This window comes from Bos grunniens, chromosome 27 (assembly GCF_055505025.1).
Source record: "Bos grunniens cultivar Pamir isolate PY7600 chromosome 27, Bosgru_T2T1.0, whole genome shotgun sequence".
In the NCBI taxonomy this organism is placed as follows: Eukaryota; Metazoa; Chordata; class Mammalia; order Artiodactyla; family Bovidae; genus Bos; species Bos grunniens.
In genome coordinates this window covers 21,597,091-21,620,808 of record NC_141191.1, presented here as the reverse complement: position 1 = coordinate 21,620,808, position 23,718 = coordinate 21,597,091, and the positions used below count along the sequence as shown (strand labels likewise).

Here is a 23,718-nt window from a genome sequence, read left to right as displayed (position 1 = left end):
CAGTCGTCTCTGACTTCAGAAACTCAGAGCAGCTCCACTAACCTGACACAAGAGGCAGAATGAAGACGAGGGAAAGTCAAGGTGAGAAGGACGATGAAGCAGAGAGAAAAACACACATTGAAAGAGAGCTGCTGTAAAAGATAGAGATTTTCCAGCATCTTTCAAGTAAAAATCCTCAAGCAGAGAAGCTATTTCTCCCCCAGTCCAAAGCCTCTTCCCTGTTGTGCTTTGAGGACTTTCCTAAAAGGAAGGGAATCCTTTACCTGTCATCTACCAGAATGTGACCCGGCTGGAATCTGGTGTGTCCTTGATCTGCGTGGTTGGTCTACTCTACTGGTGTCTAAGAGGACCTCTTCCTCACCGCCCCACCCTGCCCCCCACGGCTGCCCCACAGCCCCCGCCTGTTCTGAGGTCAGTGATGGAAGACATCTAACTACATGATTGAGACCGTGCATCACAATATTTGGCGACATGGGGCTCAGAGAAGCAGCAAAATTGCCAGGGTCTGGGTCAGCCACACAATGGTAGTATGCAGTTTCCGTGATTCCTCTTATCAGACACGAGTACAGACCCATGTCTGCAATTACCCACTCCATGGGAACTGATGTTTAACATTTTGAAGGCCTTATGTTCTTTCAAACTTTTTATGATTAAAATTTTTTTTCACACTATAATTTATAAAAGAAAAGTTTGTCAAAATCTTCCTCTCACCCCACAGGGGGGAAAAAAAAACACCAAAAACCACTGTTAACAGTTTAATATATATACCCTTAAACTTTTTTCAGTGCATAGAATAATGTATAATTTTAATAATATAATTACTATTACATACATGGGATCACATTATAGATTTCTGTAGCTCACTCTTGCTGTTTCACAGTATATCTCAGACACTGTTCTGCACCCACATGGAGAAAGAACATGTACCCTTCTCTCTCATCACTTATCCAGGTATATTTTATTCATAACTGGCAAGAAATTCCAATGCCAAATGTGTTGAATTAATGGCCATATCTCTCTGTCACCTAATTTTATCCTATATATTCCATGCTCATCTTCTTCTTGGAATTCTTACTAGGTGAGTGCTTATCCTTCCAGATCTTTCTGTTTTAACTGACATTTTTACCTACCTATAGTTCGCTGTTTTCCATAGACACAGTAATATACATATTAATTTGTAACTTCTTTTTTTTTTAAACTTAACATTCCATTTTGGAAATCGTTCCTTGTCATAGACATAGTGGAATTAACTACCAGCTGAATTTGCAAGGGAAGAGGTGAACATCCCACAAACTCTGAACTGCGCGGATTCCACAGTGAATTTCATACTGTTAGAGAAGAAAAGGTCCTTTTGTGAACAAACCAAAGAACAATCTGGCGTGTTCAGGAGAGCGACCTCCAGCATCACACCACACTTTTGTCGTGTGCACTATGTACCGAGCACGAGGCTCGGAGCCGGGAAAGATCCAAAGTCCCTGCCGTTGTCAACCCCCCAGGGCTCAGGGCCCCGGGAAGCAGGCGGGCAGGGCAGCCACTGTGCAGAGGGAAACGGCCCCTCTGCAGACGGCACTCCCTGAGCGGGCGAGGCCTCATCTCTCTGCAAAGACTGCAAAGACATGCATTGGCGTGGTGACACTCACCTTGGGCCGAGTGTCCACAACATAAAGGAAGTCGCTTCCCGGGTTGGCCTTCCTGATGGCCTGCAGCATCTGCTCATCCTCCAGGCAGCGGGCACTGAAGCCAGACAGGGGCTGGCTGCTCCGGCAGATGGAGGCCTGTGGGGAGAGGCCACAGCAGCACAGCCGCATCAAGCAGTGGATCAACTGCACCCCCCCGCAAGACCCTCAGGACCGCCACCACAACAAAGGCCACTCACCCCCACTCCCCACTTTACTTACGCCCCTGGCTTGTGAAAGTATCAGTGCTTTCAAGAAATCGAAGTTGGCATCTTTCTAACTCAAAAAACCATTACATGGGCAAGCAGTGCAAAAAGCTTCTCTGAGTAACAACTAGGATGCATAAGCATGGGCTTCCCAAGTGGTGCTAGTGGTAAAAAAAAAAAAAAAAAAAACTGCCTGTCAATGCAGGAGACATAAGAGACCTGGGTTTGATCCCTGGGTCAGGAAGATTTCCTGGAGAAGGAAAATGGCAACCCACTCCAGTATTATTGCCTGGAAAATTCCACAGACAGAGGAGCCTGGCGGGCTACCGTCCATAAGGTCACAGAGAGTTGGACACGACTGAGCATGCACGCGTGCAAGGTTGTTTAGGTAGGATCCAAATGATGAAATTGTAAAACCATCTAAATAAATAGTCTACTCTGCTTGACACCACTTCATCTTCCTGCAAAAGTAGAAATATAAAGTAACTCTTCTCCTACTTCTTTAGTGTTTTCCATCATTTACTAGCTCACTTAGAAACATCACAAAACCCTCAAACTGGTTCTCATCCTAAATGGGGGAATGTTTATGGTGACAGATCCAAGGCTGCTGCCAGTGTCTAAGGACAGGAGGCTCAGACCTCGGCTGACGCAGGTGGGTTAGAAGCAAGGGCTTCCTTGGGAACTGACCTGTGTGCTGTTCTGTGATTTCCCTGTTCTGTGATTCCAACAGAGTACCCTGAACTGTGGCTCAGGGCTTCCCTGGTAGCTCAGCTAGTAGAGAATCTGCCTCCAATGTGAGAGATGTGGGTTCAATCCCTGGGTAGGGAAGATCCCCTGGAGAAGGGAAAGGCTACCCACTCTAGTATTCTGGCCTGGAGAATTCCATGGACTGTATAGTCCATGGGGTTGCAAAGAGTTGGACACCGCTGAGCGACTTTCACTTTTCACCCTGAACTGTGGGACAATGTACACAATAACATAAACATCCCTCTGAGTTATTAGTGGGTGAGTATGGCCACAACCTCGCAGCTGTGAAACTTATACTTTTGTGGCAAAGTGCTTCCTATGAATTTAGATTTTATTTTAACACTTAGATTGAAGTCAAATTGCCAAATACAATCTAGGAATGACTCTTTCGAAGAATCTGCACCGAGCCTAGGTACCCACGTGTACGAGGGCAGAGGTGCTCCCTGGCTCAGGGAAGGGGGCAGTGCTTAGGAGGGAAACCTCCCCTGGAAAGAGCCACGGCACAGCCCGTTCTGGCGCCCGCATGCCGGACTCCATCCTGGAAGGCACCCCGGCTCTGAGTCCAAGTGCAGCTTAACTGTCCTTCAGGCTCATCCCAGGGCTACTCAGCCAGGCTTGGGTTTCTCCAGAGAAAGGTGAGCTCTGAGGCTCCTCACTGGAGAAGGCAGGATATTTCTTACTAACTACATAATCCTCAGGTGGCGCTAGTGGTAAAGAACCCACCTGCCAATTCAGGAGACAAAAGAGACATGGGTTAGATTCCTGGGTTGGGAAGATCCCCTGGAGAAGGGCATGGCAACCCACTCCTGTATTCTGGCCTGGAGAATCCCATGGACAGAGGAGCCTGGTGTGCTACATGGGTTGCAAAGGGTCCTATACGACTGAGGCAACTCAGCATGTGAGTGGGCACGTACACACACACACACACACACACACACACACACACACACACACGATCCTCCAGCTGAAACCCTGCTGGCAGGATGGAGAATTGCAGACATTTCTAACAATCGCTAACAGCACCTGTCTGAGGATTCCAGCACATTCTCTGACACAGCGGGAATTACTGAGGGGCTCCAGGAACCCTGGGCCTGCAGCCAGAATTCAGGAGCATGGTGCCTGCAGAGTGGGAAGCAAGGCAAAGGGCTGCTGAATTTTTGAGTTGCTGGCAACAGATGTCCAACCACAGAGTGGAGGAGGAAGGGCCCGGGGCGTCTGACCACAGATGGGCGGCCAGCCAGCAAGAGGAGAGCCAGGAGCTAGATGCGTGATGGCAGGGACCAGGGAGCGGGGGTCGGGGACCGCAGGCGAGCTGCATCCTGAGCAGAAGGCAAATCGCCACGGATGGCTTTCATGGGGCTGCACACGGGCTCCCGTGTCTCCTGATGTTTAGAGGGGTCGGGTCAGCCACCCCCTCTCACCGAGCAGAGAACAGTTCTGAGCTGCTTAATCTGGGCTAAAGAAATGCTAATTAAGGACCGCTACCATCAGGCAGCTTCTCAGCTCCTATCGGAAGAGCTCGATGGGGAAGAGAACATTTCAAAATGAGAGTTTGTCCAAGCAAGCGCGTAGCACACCGAAACTCACTCAACTAGTGGGTCTCCCGCTCTGAAATGAAGCCAGTCAGTGGCAACAACCATTACCAATTACCTCCAGGCCGAGAAACTGCTCTTGGTGAAGGGTTAAATCAGAACAGAGTTCTACTATGAGATGAATAAGTTGATAAATTAAACAAGATATATTAAACAGACTACATTTTAATATTAATTACATTTTCCTAGTTATGTACAGATGGGCTCCAAACAGACTTCATCACTGACTCAGTGACTACTGGCACACTGCTGTACACTTGGTACAGGGTGGTCAGTAACCTCAAGGTGCCCGTGTCCACCCTACACACACCCTAGAGAGTCAGACTGTTGACTGAATCTCACCATTACCTGGCGGCCTGTCTTACTGATGTCAGCCACATGAGAGCAGAGACAGAGCTCAATCTTAAACTGTCACGTGCGCACCATTAATAGAGCTACTGATTAAAACAGCCAATGTTTTTTGAATGCTTCCTATATGGTGGCCACTATTATAAGAACTCTGCGTATTCTTAATCTTCCCAACTACCATATACATTAAGATCTCTTATTTTCTCCATTTGATAGATGAGACAACCAAGGCACAGAGAGGTGAAATAATTCTCCCGAGGACACACAGCTAGTAACTGGGGAAGCCAGGAATTGAATCCAGGCAAAATATTTCCTGATCCTGGATTCTGAACCAACACAAGCGTCCATGTATGTAAGTAAGTCAGGAAGCATGATACAGAATTAAGATGCAGGATTCAAAAACATCTGGCTTTTAACTCAGCTGGTAAAGTATCTGCCTGCAAATCAGGAAGACCCTGATTTGATTGCTGGGTTGCGAAGATCCCCTTGAGAAGGGATAGGCTACTCACGCCAGTATTCTTGGGCTTCCCTGGTGGCTCAGATAGTTAAGAACCTGTCGGCAATGTGGGAGGCCTGGGTTTGAACCCTGGGTTGGGAAGATCCACTGGAGGTGGGTGTGGCCACCCACTCCAGTATTCTTGCCTGGAGAATCCCCATGGACAGAGGAGCCTGGCGGGCTACAGTCCACAGGGTCGCAAAGAGCCGGACACGACTGAGTGACTAAGCACAGTGTTCTCACTTCCTTTATAATCTTAGGTGATTTACCTGTCATCTCTGAACCTTGGTTTTTCCACCTTTAATATGGATATAATAATAATAACGAAACTGCAGAGTGGGTAAGGTAGATAATGCACCTAGAACTATGCCTAATGCAGTTAGTTTCAATAAACATTATTTATAAAAGGAGGGCAAGATGGTCTGTACTATTCTTACAAAAAAACTGCCTCTTTGGAAATCTTCCAGAATTGGGTTCTGAGAGATCTGTACTGTGAATTTGGGGAGCCATGCTATTAACAATTTCTTTTTTTTTTCTTTTTTTTAATTTAATTTTATTTTTTAACTTTACAATATTGTATTGGTTTTGCCATATATCAACATGCGTTTGTCACAGGTATACATGTGTTCCCCATCCTGAACCCTCTTCCCTCCTCCCTCCCCGTACCATCCCTCTGGGTCGTCCCAGTGCACCAGCCCCAAGCATCCAGTATCGTGCATCGAACCTGGACTGGAGACTCGTTTCATATATGATATTATACATGTTTCAATGCCATTCTCCCAAATCATCTCACCCTCTTCCTCTCCCACAGAGTCCAAAAGACTGTTCTATACATCAGTGTCTCTTTTGCTGTCTCGTATACAGGGTTATTGCTACCATATTAACAATTTAAAAGCAGAACTGCTTTCTTAAAAATAATTAAGAAACTTAGTAAATAAGAACAAAAGATAAGCAGCTTCTGAACACAAGTGACACAGATAAGTTCTCCAACTGTGATCTACAAAGCTGTTTTATATTTGATATCCAAAATGATTCTGGATGGCTCCAGGTAACTCCTGGAGTGTGGTTCAAGGCCTGAAAGTAACATCACGTGCTGCCCACGACACCTGGTAAATCGGGATGGCCTTGAATGGCCAGCAGCAAGTTCCCATCCATACCCTGCTCCCGTGGGTACAAGTCCCCCAGCTGAGCAGCCCTTCTCCCAGGGGACCAGGTGCAGCTCCTTCTCGTTTCCAAGGAGTGGGTTTTGTTCCCTGCCAGCCTGTGGAATTGCTCAAACAAGCCAATCACATCCTCTGCTGGGAACCAGGGAACCCCTCGCCCCTTTGATATTACAGAGCCTGCCTCCACCATCCCTGCTGGTTCACTCTACTCCTGCCAGTGCTCTCCTCCCCTGGGCAGTGAGTGTATGCAGCTAATAAACTGCTGTCAACCTCCTCTGTCCAGTGTCAGGTGTCACGTTGTGTTAGGCATCCCAGTAATCCTAGACGGGAACCCCGACCTCACCAATAGGTCAACAGGAAGTGACTGTAACACCATGTCTGATAAAAGCTGATCCAGAAGGAATTATATACCACCAGCAAGGGGGTTTACATCTAAGGACCCTCACCAGGACTTCCTGTTTCTGACATGAGGTACGTGGCAAGCTTCTCTTAATCTAGTCACCGATTCCCACTACCCAACACTAGCCAACTCGTCTCACCAACAAAATCTTCGGTGCTCCTTGGTAACAAGGTGCTATGTGAGGAATGGTATTTAACTAGAAAATGTGATTCTTACTCACAAACCTAAGTTCTACTGGCATCACCGACGAGATGGACATGAGTTTGAGCAAGCTCTGGGAGTTGGTGATGGACGGGGAAGCCTGGCGTGCAGTCCATGGGGTCAAAAAGAGCTGGACACAACTGAGCGACTGAACTGGACTGAAGTTCTACTGGAGCAGGAATACATACTCAAGTCTAAAATGTCTAAAATCACAAAAAGGGACCTCCCTGGTGGTCCAGTGGTTAAGAATTCATCTGCCAATGCAGGGGTACAGGTTCGATCCCTGGTCCTGGAAGATTCCACATGCCTTGAGGGCAACTAAGCCCATGCACCACAGCTACTGAGCCTAAGCTCTAGAGCCCTCAGGCCGCAACTACTGAAGCCTGTGCTCCTAAAGCCCATGCTCTGTGACAAGAGAAGCCATGGCAGTGAGGAGCCCCGCGCACCCCAACTGGACAGTAGCCCCTGCTCCCTGCAACGAGAGAGCCTGCAAGCAGCAATGAAGACTCAGCACAGCCAAAATAAATAAATTACTTAAAAAATAAACTCACAAAAAGGAAGAAACACAGGTCAGCAAACTTAGGAACTTTACTTTCACTGCAGACCACCTGGTTGGAGGGTGGGTTTTGCTTCTGCTGAGCAACATCATCAAAAACTGCACTGTTACTTCCCGTGTCTCCCATAGAACCAGAGAAATCCACCTTCACTAATGAAGACGCTTCCCGCTATAAAAATCCCTGGTTACCTCGGAAGCATGACATAATTAACCTGGATATTAAAGTCTGAGTTAGTTGCTCAATGAAAAGCCAGCGGAGTATTTATCAGGTTTGTCTTAAGAGTGGGTAGAAGATCAGGGACTCGGCCTTCCCAAAGCACAGAAGTATTTCCTCTCAGTTCAGATTGCATAAAGACTGGACGTTTCTCTAGCCCGACTTTGGTTGCTGTTGGTTTTAATTTACCTGCTTTACTTAACTGACCTTGTGCTTAGTCGCTCAGTCATGTCTAACTCTCTGTGACCTCACTGACTATATAGTCCACCAGGCTCCTCTGTCCATGGGATTCTCCAGGCAAGAATACTGGAGTGGGCTGCCATTCCCTTCTCCGGGGGATCTTCCTGATACAGGGATCAAACCCAGGTCTCCTGCATTGCAGGCAGATTCTTTACCATCTGAGCTACCAGGGAAGCCCTGAACATTGTTATAAACCCACAAATTTGACTGTATTCCACCTGCAGCATAGATGTTAGATCCCCGGGCTGGGAGAGTGGGCATCTGGGTACCCGTACATGAAGTATCTCCCTGGGGCAACTGGGTCCTTTAGCCACACTTAGAAAACATCTCTAATTCTGCGCCTTGTAAGAGGAGCTAAAACTTAAAGGAAACTGTCTGCTTTACATTTTTAAGTTCAGGAAATCAATTATTTTGAACTATAACTGATAGCTGTGTGAGTTCATTTCCAGGCTTGGAGATCAAGCAGAGGACAGCACACGAGAGCGGGAACGGGCTGATGAGGCTCTGACGTCAGCAGGCAGAGAGGCCAGCCTCTGCGGTCTAACTGCTAAAAATTCTCTCCCATCCTCAGACATGACATATTTGCCCTTTATGATACTCACACTGACCAAAAAATAACCCCTTTTCTCAAGAAAATCTGAACAGAAGGAAAAGCAGGATGAGTGCCATGCTCACGTTTTCAATACCCAGCACATGCCCCCTCTCTGAAACGACAGTAAAAGATCCTCCCTTCCTCTCCTCTCTTACTTGTTTACCAGTGGATGCTACAAAAAAGAATACATGTTACTGGCAGCCTGAATTCAAATATTCAATACAGTATCATGAAATTCCACATCCCTTTGCATCCCATCATTAAAAACAAAAAAGATTCACATCTTCCTTTTCCTCTCACCATAGCACCAGCTGTGTGTAGGTTGAAATATATTAGGAGTCAAATAACAAAAGACACCGGAGAAGGCAATGGCACCCCACTCCAGTACTCTTGCCTGGAAAATCCCATGGATGGAGGAGCCTGGTAGGCTGCAGTCCATGGGGTGGCTAAGAGTCAGATATGACTGAGCGACTTCACTTTCACTTTTCACTTTCATGCACTGGAGAAGGAAATGGCAACCCACTCCAGTATTCTTGCCTGGAGAATCCCAGGGACGGGGGAGCCTGGTGGGCTGCTGGCTATGGGGTTGCACAGAGTTGGACATGACTGAAGCGACTTAGCAGCAGCAGCAGCAGCAGCAGCAGCAGCAGCAGCATAAGACACTGGGCTTCCAGGTGGTGCTAGTGGTAAAGAGCCTGCCTGCCAATGCAGGAGACGTAAGAGATGTGGGTTCCATCCCTGGATTGGAAAGATCCCCTGGAAGAGGGCCCAGCACTCACTCAGTGTTCCTCCCTGGAGAATCCCAGGGACAGAGGAACCTGGTGGGCTACAGTCCACAGGGCTGCAAAGAGTCAGACATTTCTGAGCGACTTAGCAAAGCACAAAGCACAATATAGGACATTAATGAGGTTACTTGCCTTCTTCAGACCATTTCAGAGCAGTGAGTGTTAACTGAAAATAACACCATTTGTACCATTTTAATTAACAGAATGTACACTGCTGAATGAATGTTTCCCTTCAAAGTGGGCAACCCTGAAGGCCATACGCTTACTCCGGCCAAGGTAACATTGCTCAGAGTATTTTTCAAAGCCTCCTTTTAAGAGCAGACATAGGACTTCCCTAGCGGTCTAGAGGTTGGTTCGGGAAGATCCCACATGCCTCGGGGCAACTAAGCCCACAAACTACAAAGTCCACGCACCTGGAGTCTGGGCTCTGCAATAAGAGAAGCATCACAGTGAGAAGCCCGCACAACACTAGAGAGTAGCCCCCACTCACCACAACTACAGAAAGCCTGCATGCAGCAACAAAGATCCAGCATAGCCAAAAATTAAATAACATTTTTTTTTAAAAAAAAGAACAGACAAAGACCCTGCCCTCCATCCTGCCTATAGGTCCATGCACAGCACACACACACTTACACACATCTGCTGCAACTGTCAGGCTCCTCGGTCCACAGTACTTCCCAGGCAAGAATACGGGAGCTGGCTGCCATTTCCTACTCCAGAGGATCTTCCCGACTCAGGGATCAAACCCATGTCTCTCACGCCTCTTGCATTGGCAAGTGGATTCTTTACCACTGGCGCCACTTGGGAAGTCCCCATCAAACAGTTTCGAATTAAAGTCAACTGCCTGTGTGCACGCATGCCCAGTCGTGTCTGACTTTACGACCCCGTGGACTGTAGCCCCCCAGGCTCCTCTGTCCGTGGGATTCCCCAAGCAAGAATGCTGGAGTGGGTTGTCATGCCCTCCTCCAGGGGATCTTCCCGACCCAGGGATCAAACCTGGTCTCTTACATCTCCTGCCCTGGCAGGCAGGTTCTTCACCACTGCGCCACCCAAACTTTTTCTCCTGGCTAAAGTCAAATGACTTCTAAAGCAGGGAGCTGAGACCATTCTTTTCTTCCCAAATTAGCTTCTGTGTCCTTCACAGAAATGGAAGCATAGATTTTGCTTGTTTACATGGTTACCTGTAAGACTGGGTTTTCTCACCTGCCCTGTGCAGTTCTAACCAACAGGATGTGAACAGCTCACACATATTACATATAAAAGGCACTAGATGCTGGAAATAAAAAAATATATATATATATATATGCCATTTAAAAAAAGATAAAGCATGTGCCATGACTTTGAGGGCTTTTCTAAACCAGGCATTGCGATGGGTTGGCCCCAGAGAGCCTTTCAAGGTGACCAGTTAGAAGAGGACGTGCCCACTCAGATGATTAAGTCTAGGAGTGTTCTGCCTCCCGTTCCTTTACTGTCAAATAAACACGGGAGGCCAACGTTCAAGGCTCTAACACAGGCCAAGGCTCTAACACAAGTTGTGTTGTGCCACACCACACACACAGCAACATCCACATACTTGAAAAGGAATTCAAACCCACACACAGGGCAGAAGGCCCCTGGAAAAAGGCCTGTTTATGATAAAAGAAGAAAAGCAAAGCCCGAAACAAAAGCATGCCTTAAGACTTACGTGGTTATCTTTATAGTAGTAAGAAAGGGCAGGAAATCGCCGTCTGCTCCGGAACTTGGAACTCCCCACTATGATGTGTGCCGTGGCCGACTTGGGAACGTACAGTTCGGTCGGATAGGAGTCACAGATCTGGCGTGGAAAACACAAGGGGTGTTTAGGCCTCGTTGTGCTGTGCAAACTGCCACCAGAAATTCCATCCCGCCGGGCCTGAGGGTGGCATACTCCAGTTTTCTTCAGTTACAGAGCCCCTGCAGAGAAAGTGAAGCTCTGATGCTAAGAAACCACAGTGGAACAGTCAGACACGCTTTAGCCTCCTGCCCTTGGGCACTGCCCCTTATCTCCCAGGGCTCTTCATGGAGTGGGAGGCAAGACAGGGACCAATGGGCGTTTCTCCCATCAAAAAGGGAAAAGCAATTTTGCATCCTGGCAACTGAGAAAATGTCAGCTATCTGTTCAAGATAGCCCCACCCTGGGGGACGATGTCCTCCTCGGGGCCCCTCAGTCCCCGGTACGCCCTTTGCGTGCTCCCATCTGAGGCAACAGCCGAGCCAGCATGCTCTCTGGACCCCTCTTCCCTTCCAACCTCCCAAGCTCATCTTCAGGGCCAACTCAGGGCCTCTCCCCCAGACTTCCTAGCATTCCACCCCTCACCACGCATTATAACAGCTTTCTGCTTTTTATGTGTCGATTTTTACAAGGGGTAAGAAATGAGTTACCCTTTCTGCACATCCCTGGCAGTGATTCCCCCAGTGGAATCTCTGGAGCCTTGGAATGACCTTGGGAATTTTATCAGAAATTAGGGGTTTAGGGGACTTTCCCTGGTGGTCCGGGGGCCAGGACTCCACTCTGAGCTTCCAATACAGGGTGTGGGGGGAACCCGGGTTTGCTCCCTGCTCAGGAAACTGGGTCCATACATACCACAACTAAGAGCTCACATGCTGCAACTAAGCACAGCCAAACTAATAAACAGATTAAAACTTTAAAAAAGCCATCTTCAAAAAAGAAATCAGGGGTTTAGAACCCGGTTCCAGTTTGCCAACCTCATGACTTTCGAGAAATCCAACTACTGAGCACTTGCTACTCTCTTAAGACTGACAGGGAACAGAAACGACATTGCCCGGGGCCGATACAAGGATCAAGTCAGGTAACACCCACAAGACTCTTCACCCATTGGGTCTGACAAAAGCGGAAGTGGCGGCAAGAGTGACAGCGGTTGACTTGTTGCTAGACACATCATTTGCTTTGATGTTGGTCAACCCATCTTTTGAGGCTTCCCTGATAGCTCCGTGGTAAAGAATCGGCCTGCTAGTACAGGAGACACAGGTTTGATCCCTGGTCCGGGAAGACCCCCTGGAGGGGGATGAAATGGCAACCCACTCCAGTATTCTTGCCTGGGAAAACCCATGGACAGAGGAGTCTGACGGGCTATAGTCCGTGGGATCGTAAAAGAGTTAGATGTGATTTACTGACTAAAACAACAACAATCCCTCTTTTTGCAACAGGAGGATCGTTTGAATGGCAGTTTGTAAACTTTTTTTCCTAGAAGTCAAGCATCTTCTTGGGCATTTGAAGGAGCGTCCTCAGGCAGGTGCAGCAGCAGGCGAAATGCTGTGTGCACGTCCTCTGTCCATTTCGCCTGCCCTGACCACTCTGAACCTTGAGGCAGAAGGGCACGAAAACGCACCACAAAGCTCACGTCAACTGTTCTGTGCTCAGGTCCTCCCTCGCCTGCCTCCCCGCTTGTCTTTGTTACCAGACTGGACACCACGCTGAGCAGGAGACGGAAAGGTCACTGAAGTGACACTCTCAGGCCCAAAGCATTTCTCCAAAGGCATTTTAGGAAAGATTACCAAAGACATCAACGTGGGCTCTGGCACTGAGACTCTGGAGGAAAATCCCAAGAACAGATGGTCCAACCTACTTGGAACCCAAGCTTGTACTGGAATGACTCCCCCAGAGACCGCCCTGGCTTCCCCTGCAAATCCGGTGTCTGGACCTCTCTCGAGTCAGCAGTCAGGACATGACTACACTGAATTCAAGAGACGTGTGGTCACTGCATCAGACTTACTACATTTTATTAAAATAACAGTTTTAAAAAGGAAATTAGTAGGTTTTCAGAAGTTGGGAATTACCCACTTTCTTTAACAGCGCTGGTGGTGGTTCAGTCGCTAAGTCTTGTTCAACTCTTGCAATCCTATGGACTGTGGCCCACAGTCTCCTCTGTCCACTGGATTTTCCAGGCAAGAATACTGGAGTGGGTTGCCATTTCCTCTCCAGGGAAATCAACCCTGAATATTCACTGGAAGGACTGATGCTGAAGCTCCAATACTTTGGCCACATGATGCAAAGGACCAACTTAACAGAAAAGACTCGATACTGGGAAACACTGAAGGCAGGAGGAGAAGGGGACAACAGAGGATGAGAGCTTAGATAGCATGACCGACTCAATGGACATGAGTTTAAGCAAACTCCGCAAGATGGTGAAGGACAGGGAAGCCTGGAATGCTGCAGTCCAGGGGGTCACAAAGAGTCGGACGTGACTTCACAGCTGAACAGCAACCACTACCACCAAGGTGGACAAAAGTAAATTCATCCCTGCTCTCATGAAAGCAGACAGCACTTTCCAGTGGATATCAAACATCAATCCTAGAAAGCGCTGACGGGTAATGCTCTTCCAACAAGCTCACACAGCTGAAGTTAAAATTATGACAATGAATAATACAAAGCACAGTGCAATTTATGCTGCCGGATTCTGAGACTACTCAATGTGCCCCCCGAAAGTTTGTCTGGCCTGGAAAATCACATAAGAAAATTCAGAGAGAAAATGAGAAGTTCAGAAAAGTGGGAAATGCTTCTCTTTTGAACTTTCTTTATATTTATTCTGCCTTAGACAACTGAAGTGGATTAAGTTAAAAACATTCCTGCATAATATTTTTATTTTAATAAGGGAGTGATTTGCTTATTTCTTCCACTAAATAAACCCTCCTGCGGTGCCTACATGTCTTACTTGGCCTGGTCAAGAAGAATCTTTGGAGGTAATTCATTCACTCATTCAACAAGTTTTTTTAAATTGAAATATATTTGATATATAACACTGTATAATTCAAGGTGTGCGTGTGCATGCTTAGTCACTCAGTCGTGTCCAACTCTTTGCGACCCCATGGATTACAGCCTGCCAGGCTCCTGTGTCCATGGGATTCTCCAGGCAAGAATGGGTTGCCATTTCCATTTCCAGGGAATCTTCCTGACCCAGGGATCGAACCCAGGTCTCCCACATTGCAGGCAGACGCTTTACTCTCTGAGCCACCAGGGAAGTCTGATACTGTCTGAGCCACCAGGGAAATACAACTTCAGGTGTTCAGTTCAGTTAAGTCACTCAGTTGTGCCCTACTCCTTGTGATCCATGGACTGCAGCATGCCAGGCCTCCCTGTCCATCACCAACTCCCGGAGCTTACTCAAACTACTCAAACTCATGTCCATCCAGTCAGTGATGCCATCCAACCATCTCATCCTCTGTCATCCCTTTCTCCTCCACCTTCAATCTTTCCAGCATCAAGGTCTTTTCCAATGAGTCAGTTCTTCCCATTAGACAGCCAAAGTGTTGGAGTTTCAGCTTCAGCATCAGTCCTTCCAATGAACATTCAGGACTGATTTCCTTTAGGATGAACTGGCTTGATCTCCTTGAAGTCCAAGGGACTCTCAAGAGTCTTCTCCAACACCACAGTTCAACAGCATCAATTCTTTGGGGCTCAGCTTTCTTTATGGTCCAACTCTCACATTCATACATGACTACTGGAAAAATCTTAGCTTTGACTAGACGGACCTTTGTCAGCAAAGTAACATCTCTGCTTTTAATATGCTATCTAGGTTGGTCATAGCTTTTCTTCCAAGGGGCAAGTGTCTTTTAATTTCATGGTTGCAGTCACCTCACCATCTGCAGTGGTTTTGAAGCCCAAGAAAATAAAGTCTATCACTGTTTCAATTGCTTCCCCATCTATTTGCCATGAAGTGATGGGTCTAGATGCCACGATCTTCGTTTTATGAATGTTGAGCTTTCAGCCAGCTTTTTCACTCTCATTAAGAGGCTCTTTAGTTCTTCTTCACTTTCTGCCATAAGGGTGGTGTCATCTGCATATCTGAGGCTATTGATATTTCTCCCAGCAATCTGGATTCCAGCTTGTACTTCCTCCAGCCTGGCATTTCACAAGATGTACTCTGCATATAAGTTAAATAAGCAGGCTGACAAATATACAGCCTTGACGTAATCCTTTCCCAATTTGGAACCAGTTCATTGTTCCATGTCTGGTTCTATCTGTTATTTCTTGACTTGCAAACAGATTTCTCAGGAGGCAGGTAAGGTTGTCTGGTATTTCCATAAGAATTTTCCACAGTTTGTTGTGATCCAAACAGTCAAAAGCTTTAGCATAGTCAATGAAGCAGAAGTAGATGTTTTTCTGGAATTCTCTTACTTTTTCTATGATCCAGTGGATGTTGGCAATTTCATCTCTGTCCCTCTGCTTTTTCTAAATCCAGGTTGAACATCTGGAAGTTCACGGTTCACATTCTGATGAAGCCTGGCTTGGAGAATTTTGAGCATTACTCTGCTAGCGTGTGGGATGAGTGCAATTGTGCAGTAGTTTGAGCATTCTTTAGTATTGCCTTTCTTTGGGATTGGAATGAAAACTGACCATATCCAGTCCTGTGGCCACTCCTGAGTTTTCCAGATTTGCTGACATACTGAATGCAGCTCTTTAACAGCATCATCTTTTACGATTTGAAATAGCTCAGCTGGAATTTCATCACCTCCACTAGCTTTGTTCATAGTGATGCTTCCTAAGGGCCACTTGACTTCACATTGCAGGATGTCTGGCTTTAGGTAAGTGATGACACCACTGTGGTTATCTGGGTCATGAAGATCTTTTTTGTATAGTTCTTCTGTGTATTCTTGCCACCTCTTCTTAATATCTTCTGCTTCTGTTAGGTCCATACCGTTTGTTTCCTTTATTGTGCCCATCTCTTCATGAAATATTCCCTTGATATCTCTAATTTTCTTGAAGAGCTCTCTAGTCTTTTCCCATTCTTGATCTTGCATTGATTACTTAGGAAGGCTTTCTTATCTCTCCTTTCTAGTCTTTGGAACTCTGCATTCAGATGGGTATACCTTTCCTTTTCTCCTTTACCTTTCGCTTCTCTTCTTTTCTTAGCTATTTGTAAGGCCTCCTCAGACAACCATTTTGCCTCTTTGCACTTATTTTTCTTGGAGATGGTTTGATCACCTCTTGTACAGTGAACCTTCATTCATAGTTCTTCAGACACTCTGTTTATCAGATCTAATCCCCTGAATCTATTTGTCACTTCCACTGTATAATCATAAGGGATTTGATTTACGTCATACCTGAATGGTCTAGTGGTTTTCCCTACTTTCTTCAATTTAAGTCTGAATTTGGCAATAAGGAGTTCATGATCTGAGCCACAGTCAACTCCTGGTCTTGTTTTTGCTGACTGTATAGAGCTTTTCCATCTTCAGCTGCAAAGAATATTTGCTGCAATCTGATTTCGGTGTTGACCATGTGTAGAGTCTTCTCTTGTGTTGTTGGAAGAGGGTGTTTGCTATGATCAGTGTGTTCTCTTGGCAAAACTCAAGCCTTTGTCCTTCTTCATTTTGTCCTCCAAGGCCAAAACATGCCTATTACTCCAGGTATTTTGATTTCCTACTTTTGCATTTCAATCCCCTATGATGAAAAGGACATCTTTTGGGGGTGTTAGTTCTAGAAGGTCTTGTAGGTCATCATAGAACTGTTCAACTTCAGCTTCTTCAGCATTAGTGGTTGGGACATAGACTTGGATTACTGTGATATTGAATGGTTTGCCTTGGAAATGAACAGAGATTCTGTCGTTTTTGAGACTGCACCCAAGTACTGCATTTTGGACTTTTTTGTTGACTAAAAGGGTTACTCCATTTCTTCTAAGGGATTCTTGCCCACATATAATGGTCATCTGAATTAAACTTGCCCATTCCATTCCACTTTAGTTTACTGATTGCTAAAATGTTGGTGTTCACTCTTGCCATCTCCTGTGTAGAACATATTAATTTGATATATTTGTATGCTGTAATACGATTGCCATCATAGTGACAATTAGCACCTCTATCATGTTACATGATCGTCCTTTCTTTTCAGTGGCAGGAATTATTAAGTTCTAGTCTCTTAAAAGTGTGATGACTATAACAGAATATTGATGTCTATCAACAAATTTTTACTGAACACGACGTACTATGTGCCAGGCATTAGGTTAGGTGCTAGGGCGGTAATGAATAACAAAAGAGTTACTGGCCCCAAAGACTTCACATTCCCCGAAAAACTGATACTTGTTGCCCTGGTTACCACCTCCCAGTAAATGCATTTACCACTGCAGGGTCGTATCCATATGAGGGGCCAGCCATGGCATTATAATCAGACCTCTGTACTTCCTGAGGGTCCGTCACACAGCTGAGTGCTTTGGGATAACAGTTAGTGGCTTAAGAAGCTGCCTTCTTAAGCATTTAGGACCTAAAATTTACTTCAAGGAATTAATGATGTAATAGGGAGAAATTTATGGTGTAAGGTAGGAACAGCATGAAATGATTTATATATAAATAAAATAATACATAATACATAAACTATAGCTGCAGAGAACTGACATAAACAAGATTTTTAAAAATTACTGGTTTGGATTATACTTTCAATTTTATTTGAAGAGAAACAGATTAAAATTTTAACCTGGTAATGAATGCCCATTATTTTATTTAAAGAAAGAGCATTTTAAGAGTTAGGTACACAGACTTTCCTGGTAGGCCAATGGTTAAGACTTTGCCTTCCAATGCAGGGGGGGGGTAGGGGTTCGATCCCTGGTGAGAGAGCTAAGAGCCCACGTGCCTTGTGGCCAAATAAACAAAACATAAAACAGAAGTTATACTATAACAAATTCAATAAAGACGTTAACGATGGTCCACATTAAAAAAAAAATCTTTAAAAAAAACAAGCGTTAGGTATAAAAGGAAATCTTAGCTTAGAGAGACTACCCAAAGCAAATGTCTTATAAAAAGAGATAAGAGCAATGCTGATAAAGATGATGCTGGTGACAATTAGCTTGGAGAGAATAGGGCAGCGTTGGTTCTGGAACCTCAGTTCCATACTCCACGTATGGAGTCGCTTCCACCACAGGCAGTAGCTTCTTCTCCAACAGATAACACCACTAGCCCCACTTACATCAAGGAATTTGTGAACAGAAAGAAGTAACTCTTATAAAAGAAGGAAGGAAAAAGCAGATGTTTTCTCACCCACGAGGTTAAAAGCAAAAGTAATGGATGACGACATAACCTTCCCAATGGACTATTAGTCAGAAATGGTTTGACAGAATTAACTTTTATTATATTTTCTAAGCTGGTAACAAATAAGGGTTCATCATCTTTGTCTCATTTTAACAACATTTTGTAAAAGTCAGAAAATCCCCTAGGGTTTCACCTTTTCTGTTCCAGCACAATTTGCTGATTGTTAGTTTATGTTTGCTATCTATTACTTTTGGGAAAAAGATGCTGAGTAACTCATGTTTTGCCGTCTCTACACAGTAGGACTTGAGTGACTAAATGTGAGTCATGTTTGTGCTGCTAAGTCTAGAAGGAAACCTCATCAGACATAGGAAGAACCTGTGTTCCCAAGGAAATACGATTCCACAGATGTGGCTTAGCCTCATTTTCACCCTCACCCAAGAGTGTGTCATGTTTTTAAAAATATTTTTTTAATTATTCAATTTTCTATACTAAACTTGGATTTTCCTTCATTTCTTTCTGTCTGTCTGTCTCTCTCTCTGTTTCTTCCCCAATTATTTATTTATTTATTTTTGGCTGAGCTGGGTCTTCGTTGCTGCTCACGGGCTCTCTTCAGTGGCGGCAAGTGGGAGCCCCTCTCAGCTGCGGAGCACAGACTCTAGGGCGAGCTCCAGCAGTTGCGGCTCATGGGCTCAGTAGTCACGGTGCGTGGGCCTTAGATGCTCCGAGGCATGTGGAATCCTCCCACGCCTTCCAGGGATTGAACCTGTGTGCCCTGCATTAGCAGGCGGATTCTTAACCTCTGGACCACCAGGGAAGTCCTTTCCTTCATTTCAAGGCTAAAAATCCACTGCAAAGGTCGGCTTTAGTGGCAGAACAAATCATTACATTAGCCGGATACTTTATAACGGTTAAGACAGAAAGGGGGCAAATGTCTACTCACGGTGTAAGATTATGACTGCTAGATTTAAGTGCGATTAGGAAGGAAAGTCAGCATCCTGAAAGTGGCCATTCTATTCCAAATAATCTACAAATTCCAGATATTCAGAAGAGGGCTTCTTCCCTGGTGGCTCAGTGGTCAAGAATCCACCTGCCAGTGCAGGAAACACGGGTTTGATCCTTGATCTGGGACGATCCCACATGCTGCACAGCAACTAATCCCGTGCACCACATCTATTGAGCCTGTGACCCCCAACAAGAGAAGCCACCGGAATGAGAAGCCCTCACACCGCAAGTAGAGAAAAGCCCGTGTAGCCGCAAAGATCCAGCACAGCCGAAAATAAATAAAATAATAAAGTTATTCAGAAGAAAGATGTGGGAGGACCTGACCTTCCACATATTTATTGACAGCAACATACTCACAATATGTTATATGAAGAAAATCAAAACACAGGCATAGGTAGTATAATTCCATTTTTGTTGTATGTTTTTGAACCATTCCTTTGCCTCCACATTCTCCAATTATAAACAATGAAATACGTTACTCATGTAAGAGAAAGTTATTAAACTACGCAGATGAGAAAAAACTGAAAGGTTTAAAAACCTACTAGAAGAATATGGGCTTCTCAGGTGGCACAGTGGTAAAGGATCTGCCTGTCTATGCAAGAGACTTGGGTATGATCCCTGGGTTTGGAAGATCTCCTGGAGGAGGAAATGGCAACCCACTCCAGTCTTTTTGCCTGAAAAAATCCCATGGATAGAGGAGCCTGGTGGGCTACAGTCCATGGGATTTTCTCCAGGCAAAGAGTTGGACATGACTTAGCACACACACATACAGAACATTAGGGCAATGGGATACGGGCTGTTTTGTTCCTTTTTCTCTCTCTTTTGCAAATTCTCTACAATGTTCTGACTGTACTTTCATTACTGAAGCACTTTAAAAATTAATAGGGAAACCAGCCCTGCTGTGCAAGCCCACCCTTGGGGAGAATATGAATCAGCTCTGCTCCCCTCCACATCCCTCCACCCACCATTCCCTTTGGAAGTGCAGACATGTTTCTCCACGGTTCCCCAGGGAAGCCTCTTGGTGACCTTGTGTACCAATCAAGAGTTCAGGGAGCCCAGAAGGAGTTGGTGCCAAACTGCCATCAGAGCCTCTGCGACTCCCTACTCATCACTCACTGAGCTATAAAAAGACCGGGCGGGAGAAGGGAGGCCCTGCCCGGAGGGCGCCACTGGGCCTCGCTGGGGTTCCACTCCTTCAGCCATTGGAGGGGATGGTCTCTAAGGTGCTTCTTCAAACTTTCTGATCCCAGATGCAGGTGGAGAATACAGCTGGCAATACCCAAGGGAGACTTGGAAATCCACACATCTGTGCCCACAAAGAGCTGTTGGAACGAAAGGAGAGCTAAGAGAAGTCATGCTCAGCTTTGTGACGTCAGGGCTTCATCTGGATTAAGTATCCGCATTTCACCAAATGGGCTTCCCCCATGGCTCAGTGGGAAAAGAATCCACCTGCGATGCAGGAGACGCAGGAGACGTGGGTTTGATCCCTGGGTTGGGAAGATCCCCTGGAGAAGGAAATGGCAACCCACTCCAGTATTCTTGCCTGAAAAACCCCATGGGCAGAGGAACCTGGCAGGCTACAGTCCAAAGGGTCACAAAGAGTCCGACGTGACTGAGCGACTAAGCACTCATTTCACCAAATGCCTCCACTCACCCTGTACTCTCTATTCACGTCGCTGAGCTGCCAATATTCATTAGGGAGGCCCATGCGCTTGTATTCTTCGCTGAGCTCGATCAGCATCCAGCCTTGTTCCCTTTCTTCTCTATCCAGCTTGGGGTTGAATGAAAAGCAGTACAGCTCCTCATATTTCACTGCAAAAAATAAGGGAGAATAAAACCAAATCAAGCCAAGTCAAAGCCACAACCAAATCCCCCCAAATACATTCTGTCCGGGCTGGAGAAGCCAGCCCAGCTGCTTACCCTCGGGACCCTCCTAGAGGCACCCCATCTCTATAGTGGGGCTACCCACCTCCTCCCAACAATGACAAGACCTCAGGACAACCGAACAAAACTTTAAAAGAACTTCTTTCCTTTCAGGAGTGTGACCTTCCCCATCTTGTGAGTTGTTTTTTTTTTTAGTTTCTTTTGAAAACTACTATATTTTCAGACCACATAAAATATGGAGCTTAAAAATGAATTAAGAACATATGTTTCTTAACAATATTTAAGACATGGAAGTAAGCTAAGTGTCCATCAACAGATGAATGGATAAAGAAGATGTTTTATATATATATATATATATACACACACACACATACACCCACACACACATATATTAAAAAGAAATATTATTCAGCCATAAAAAATGAAATATTGCCATTTGAAGCAACATAGATGTACCAGAGATTATCACACTAAGTCAAGCTGAGAGAGACAAACATTATATGACATGACTTTTATATGGATTCTAAAAAACAGTACAAATTAACATATTTACAAAACAGAAACACACTCACAGACATAGAAAACAAACCTATGGTTACCAAAGGGAAAGGAGTGGGGGAATTAGGAGTATGGGATTAAACAGATACACACCACTATATGGAGAATAAACAAGGAGTCACTGTATAGCACAGGGAACTATATTCAATAACTCGTAATAACCTACAAAGGACAAGAATCTGAAAAAGAACATACAGGTATAACTGAATCACTCTGCCATACATCTGAAACTAACACAGTATAGTAAATCAAATATAGTGCAATGTTGTTGTTTTTTTTTTAAAGGACCTACATATTCCTTTGACAACCAGAACTCAATCTGTTTATGTATGTCGAGCTCAAGTTTGGGATGGCTTCTCAGAGTTACAGAGAGGCCTGGCCACTGCCATGTTCTAAGGCTCAAATAGCGTTAAAAAAGAAATGATAAAACAGTTGGAAAAAACTGTGGAGTATATTTAAATATTTGCACTGAAAACACTTGAACTTTCAACAACTACGTAAATGTCAGAATTGTACTGTTCTCACGGCATTTCTAGGATTCATTAAATGAGATCCATTCAGAGTGCATGGCACGCTGTCCATGAGTGGTGAGTTGAAGGACGCGTGATGACAGACTTCATTCACGTCTGCCAGACCATCTCTGACTTTGGGCATCACCTTTGTGCTTGCAAGGCCAGGCCTGACAGCCGTTCCCAGCAAGATCGAGGATTTTGGTTCCCTTGCTCTGACCTTGCCGCACTGAGGGAGGCAACTTAACTAGTGCTGTCCAACAGAAATACAGTGTAAGCCACGTGTGTCATGTAAGATGTCCTTGTAGTCACACGAAAATTGTAAAAAGAAAGTGAAATTAATCTTTACAATATATTTTATTTAGCCCAGCATATCCAAGGCATCATTCAACATATATGGAATATAGTACCTATTAATATTTTTCACATTGTGCTGTACTGTCTTTGAAATTCTGTGTGTGTTTCACACTAACAGCACATCCTAGTTCAGACCAACCACATTTCAAGCCCTCGACAGCCCCATGTGGCAAGCAGTTACCTTCTAGACAGTGCAAATCGAAGCACTTTTGGTGAAAATAAACCGCGGCTGATAGTGAACCCTTGTTTCATTCCAGACTCTCTTCTGATTAAACATACTGACAGGTATCTAGTAGGCATCATCACAGGTCTCCTTGCAGAGATGAGAAATCTGAGGCACAGGGAGGTTTGGCAGTGTCCCCAGGGTCACACAGCGAGCAGGCTGGAGTCCGCTATACACCGCAAGCTCTTCCCCACCACACCTGCTGCCCCCCAGAGGCAGCCCCTTCTCCCTTCCCCCCATGCGGGCCACTTTTGTATAGTTTCTAACCATCCCCCTAAACTTCCTTTTCATTTCTCCAATAGAACTGTTTCTCCTTACGGTTTTCTTAGATCATTTTTATTCCTTCATCTGTCAGTGGAATTCAGCGTGAACAACTGAATGCTCCTAAACATGCATCTCTAAGTCCAACAATGCAAACCAGCACCAGCAAAAGGCCGCAGTAACACACAGGCGGCCTGAGGTCAAGACTGTTTCTAGCTTCTTTTGATTACTATCGAAACGACTCACCTACAGGTATGACCACCTGACTGACTCATTGGAAAAGACCCTGATGCTGGGCAAGATTGAAGGCAGGAGGGGAAGGGGGCAACAGAGGATGAGATGGTTGGATGGCATCACCGACTCAATGGACATGAGTTTGAGCAGACTCTGGGAGATAGTGAAGGACAGGGAAACTTGGTGTGCTGCAGTCCATGGGGTTGCAAAGAATCAGACATGACAGACCGCCTGAACAACAACAACACAAGTATGATAAGATAAGGGTCATACTTGACTTTAGCATTAGGCAGGTATTCTTTCTTGCAAAAAAAGAAGCAAGAAGACTAGGGTTTATCAGTGAGATAAGCTATATTCTATTTTAGTGTCTCTTGATGTCATATTTCCAATTCGAGAATTGAGCATACAGTTTCAACAAAGAAGATGCACGTGTACACATACATGCACACACGTGCACACACACACACACGCACAATGTAG

The 23,718-nt window shown here is 45.4% G+C and overlaps 1 protein-coding gene across 4 annotated transcripts in view; it reads right to left on the bottom strand.

Moving 5' to 3' along the window:
* Positions 1–23,718, bottom strand: part of MTMR7 (myotubularin related protein 7) — a 100,273-nt gene that overhangs the window by 29,017 nt on the left and 47,538 nt on the right. For all 4 annotated transcript variants that reach the window (XM_086380663.1, XM_086380664.1, XM_086380665.1 and 1 more), the window contains 3 exons: positions 20,867–21,024; positions 10,901–11,029; positions 1,641–1,775 (listed from right to left, as the gene is read on the bottom strand). In XM_086380663.1, coding sequence (XP_086236789.1) covers positions 1,641–1,775; positions 10,901–11,029; positions 20,867–21,024 — 422 coding nt within the window. The remainder of the gene's footprint in view (positions 1–1,640; positions 1,776–10,900; positions 11,030–20,866; positions 21,025–23,718) is intronic.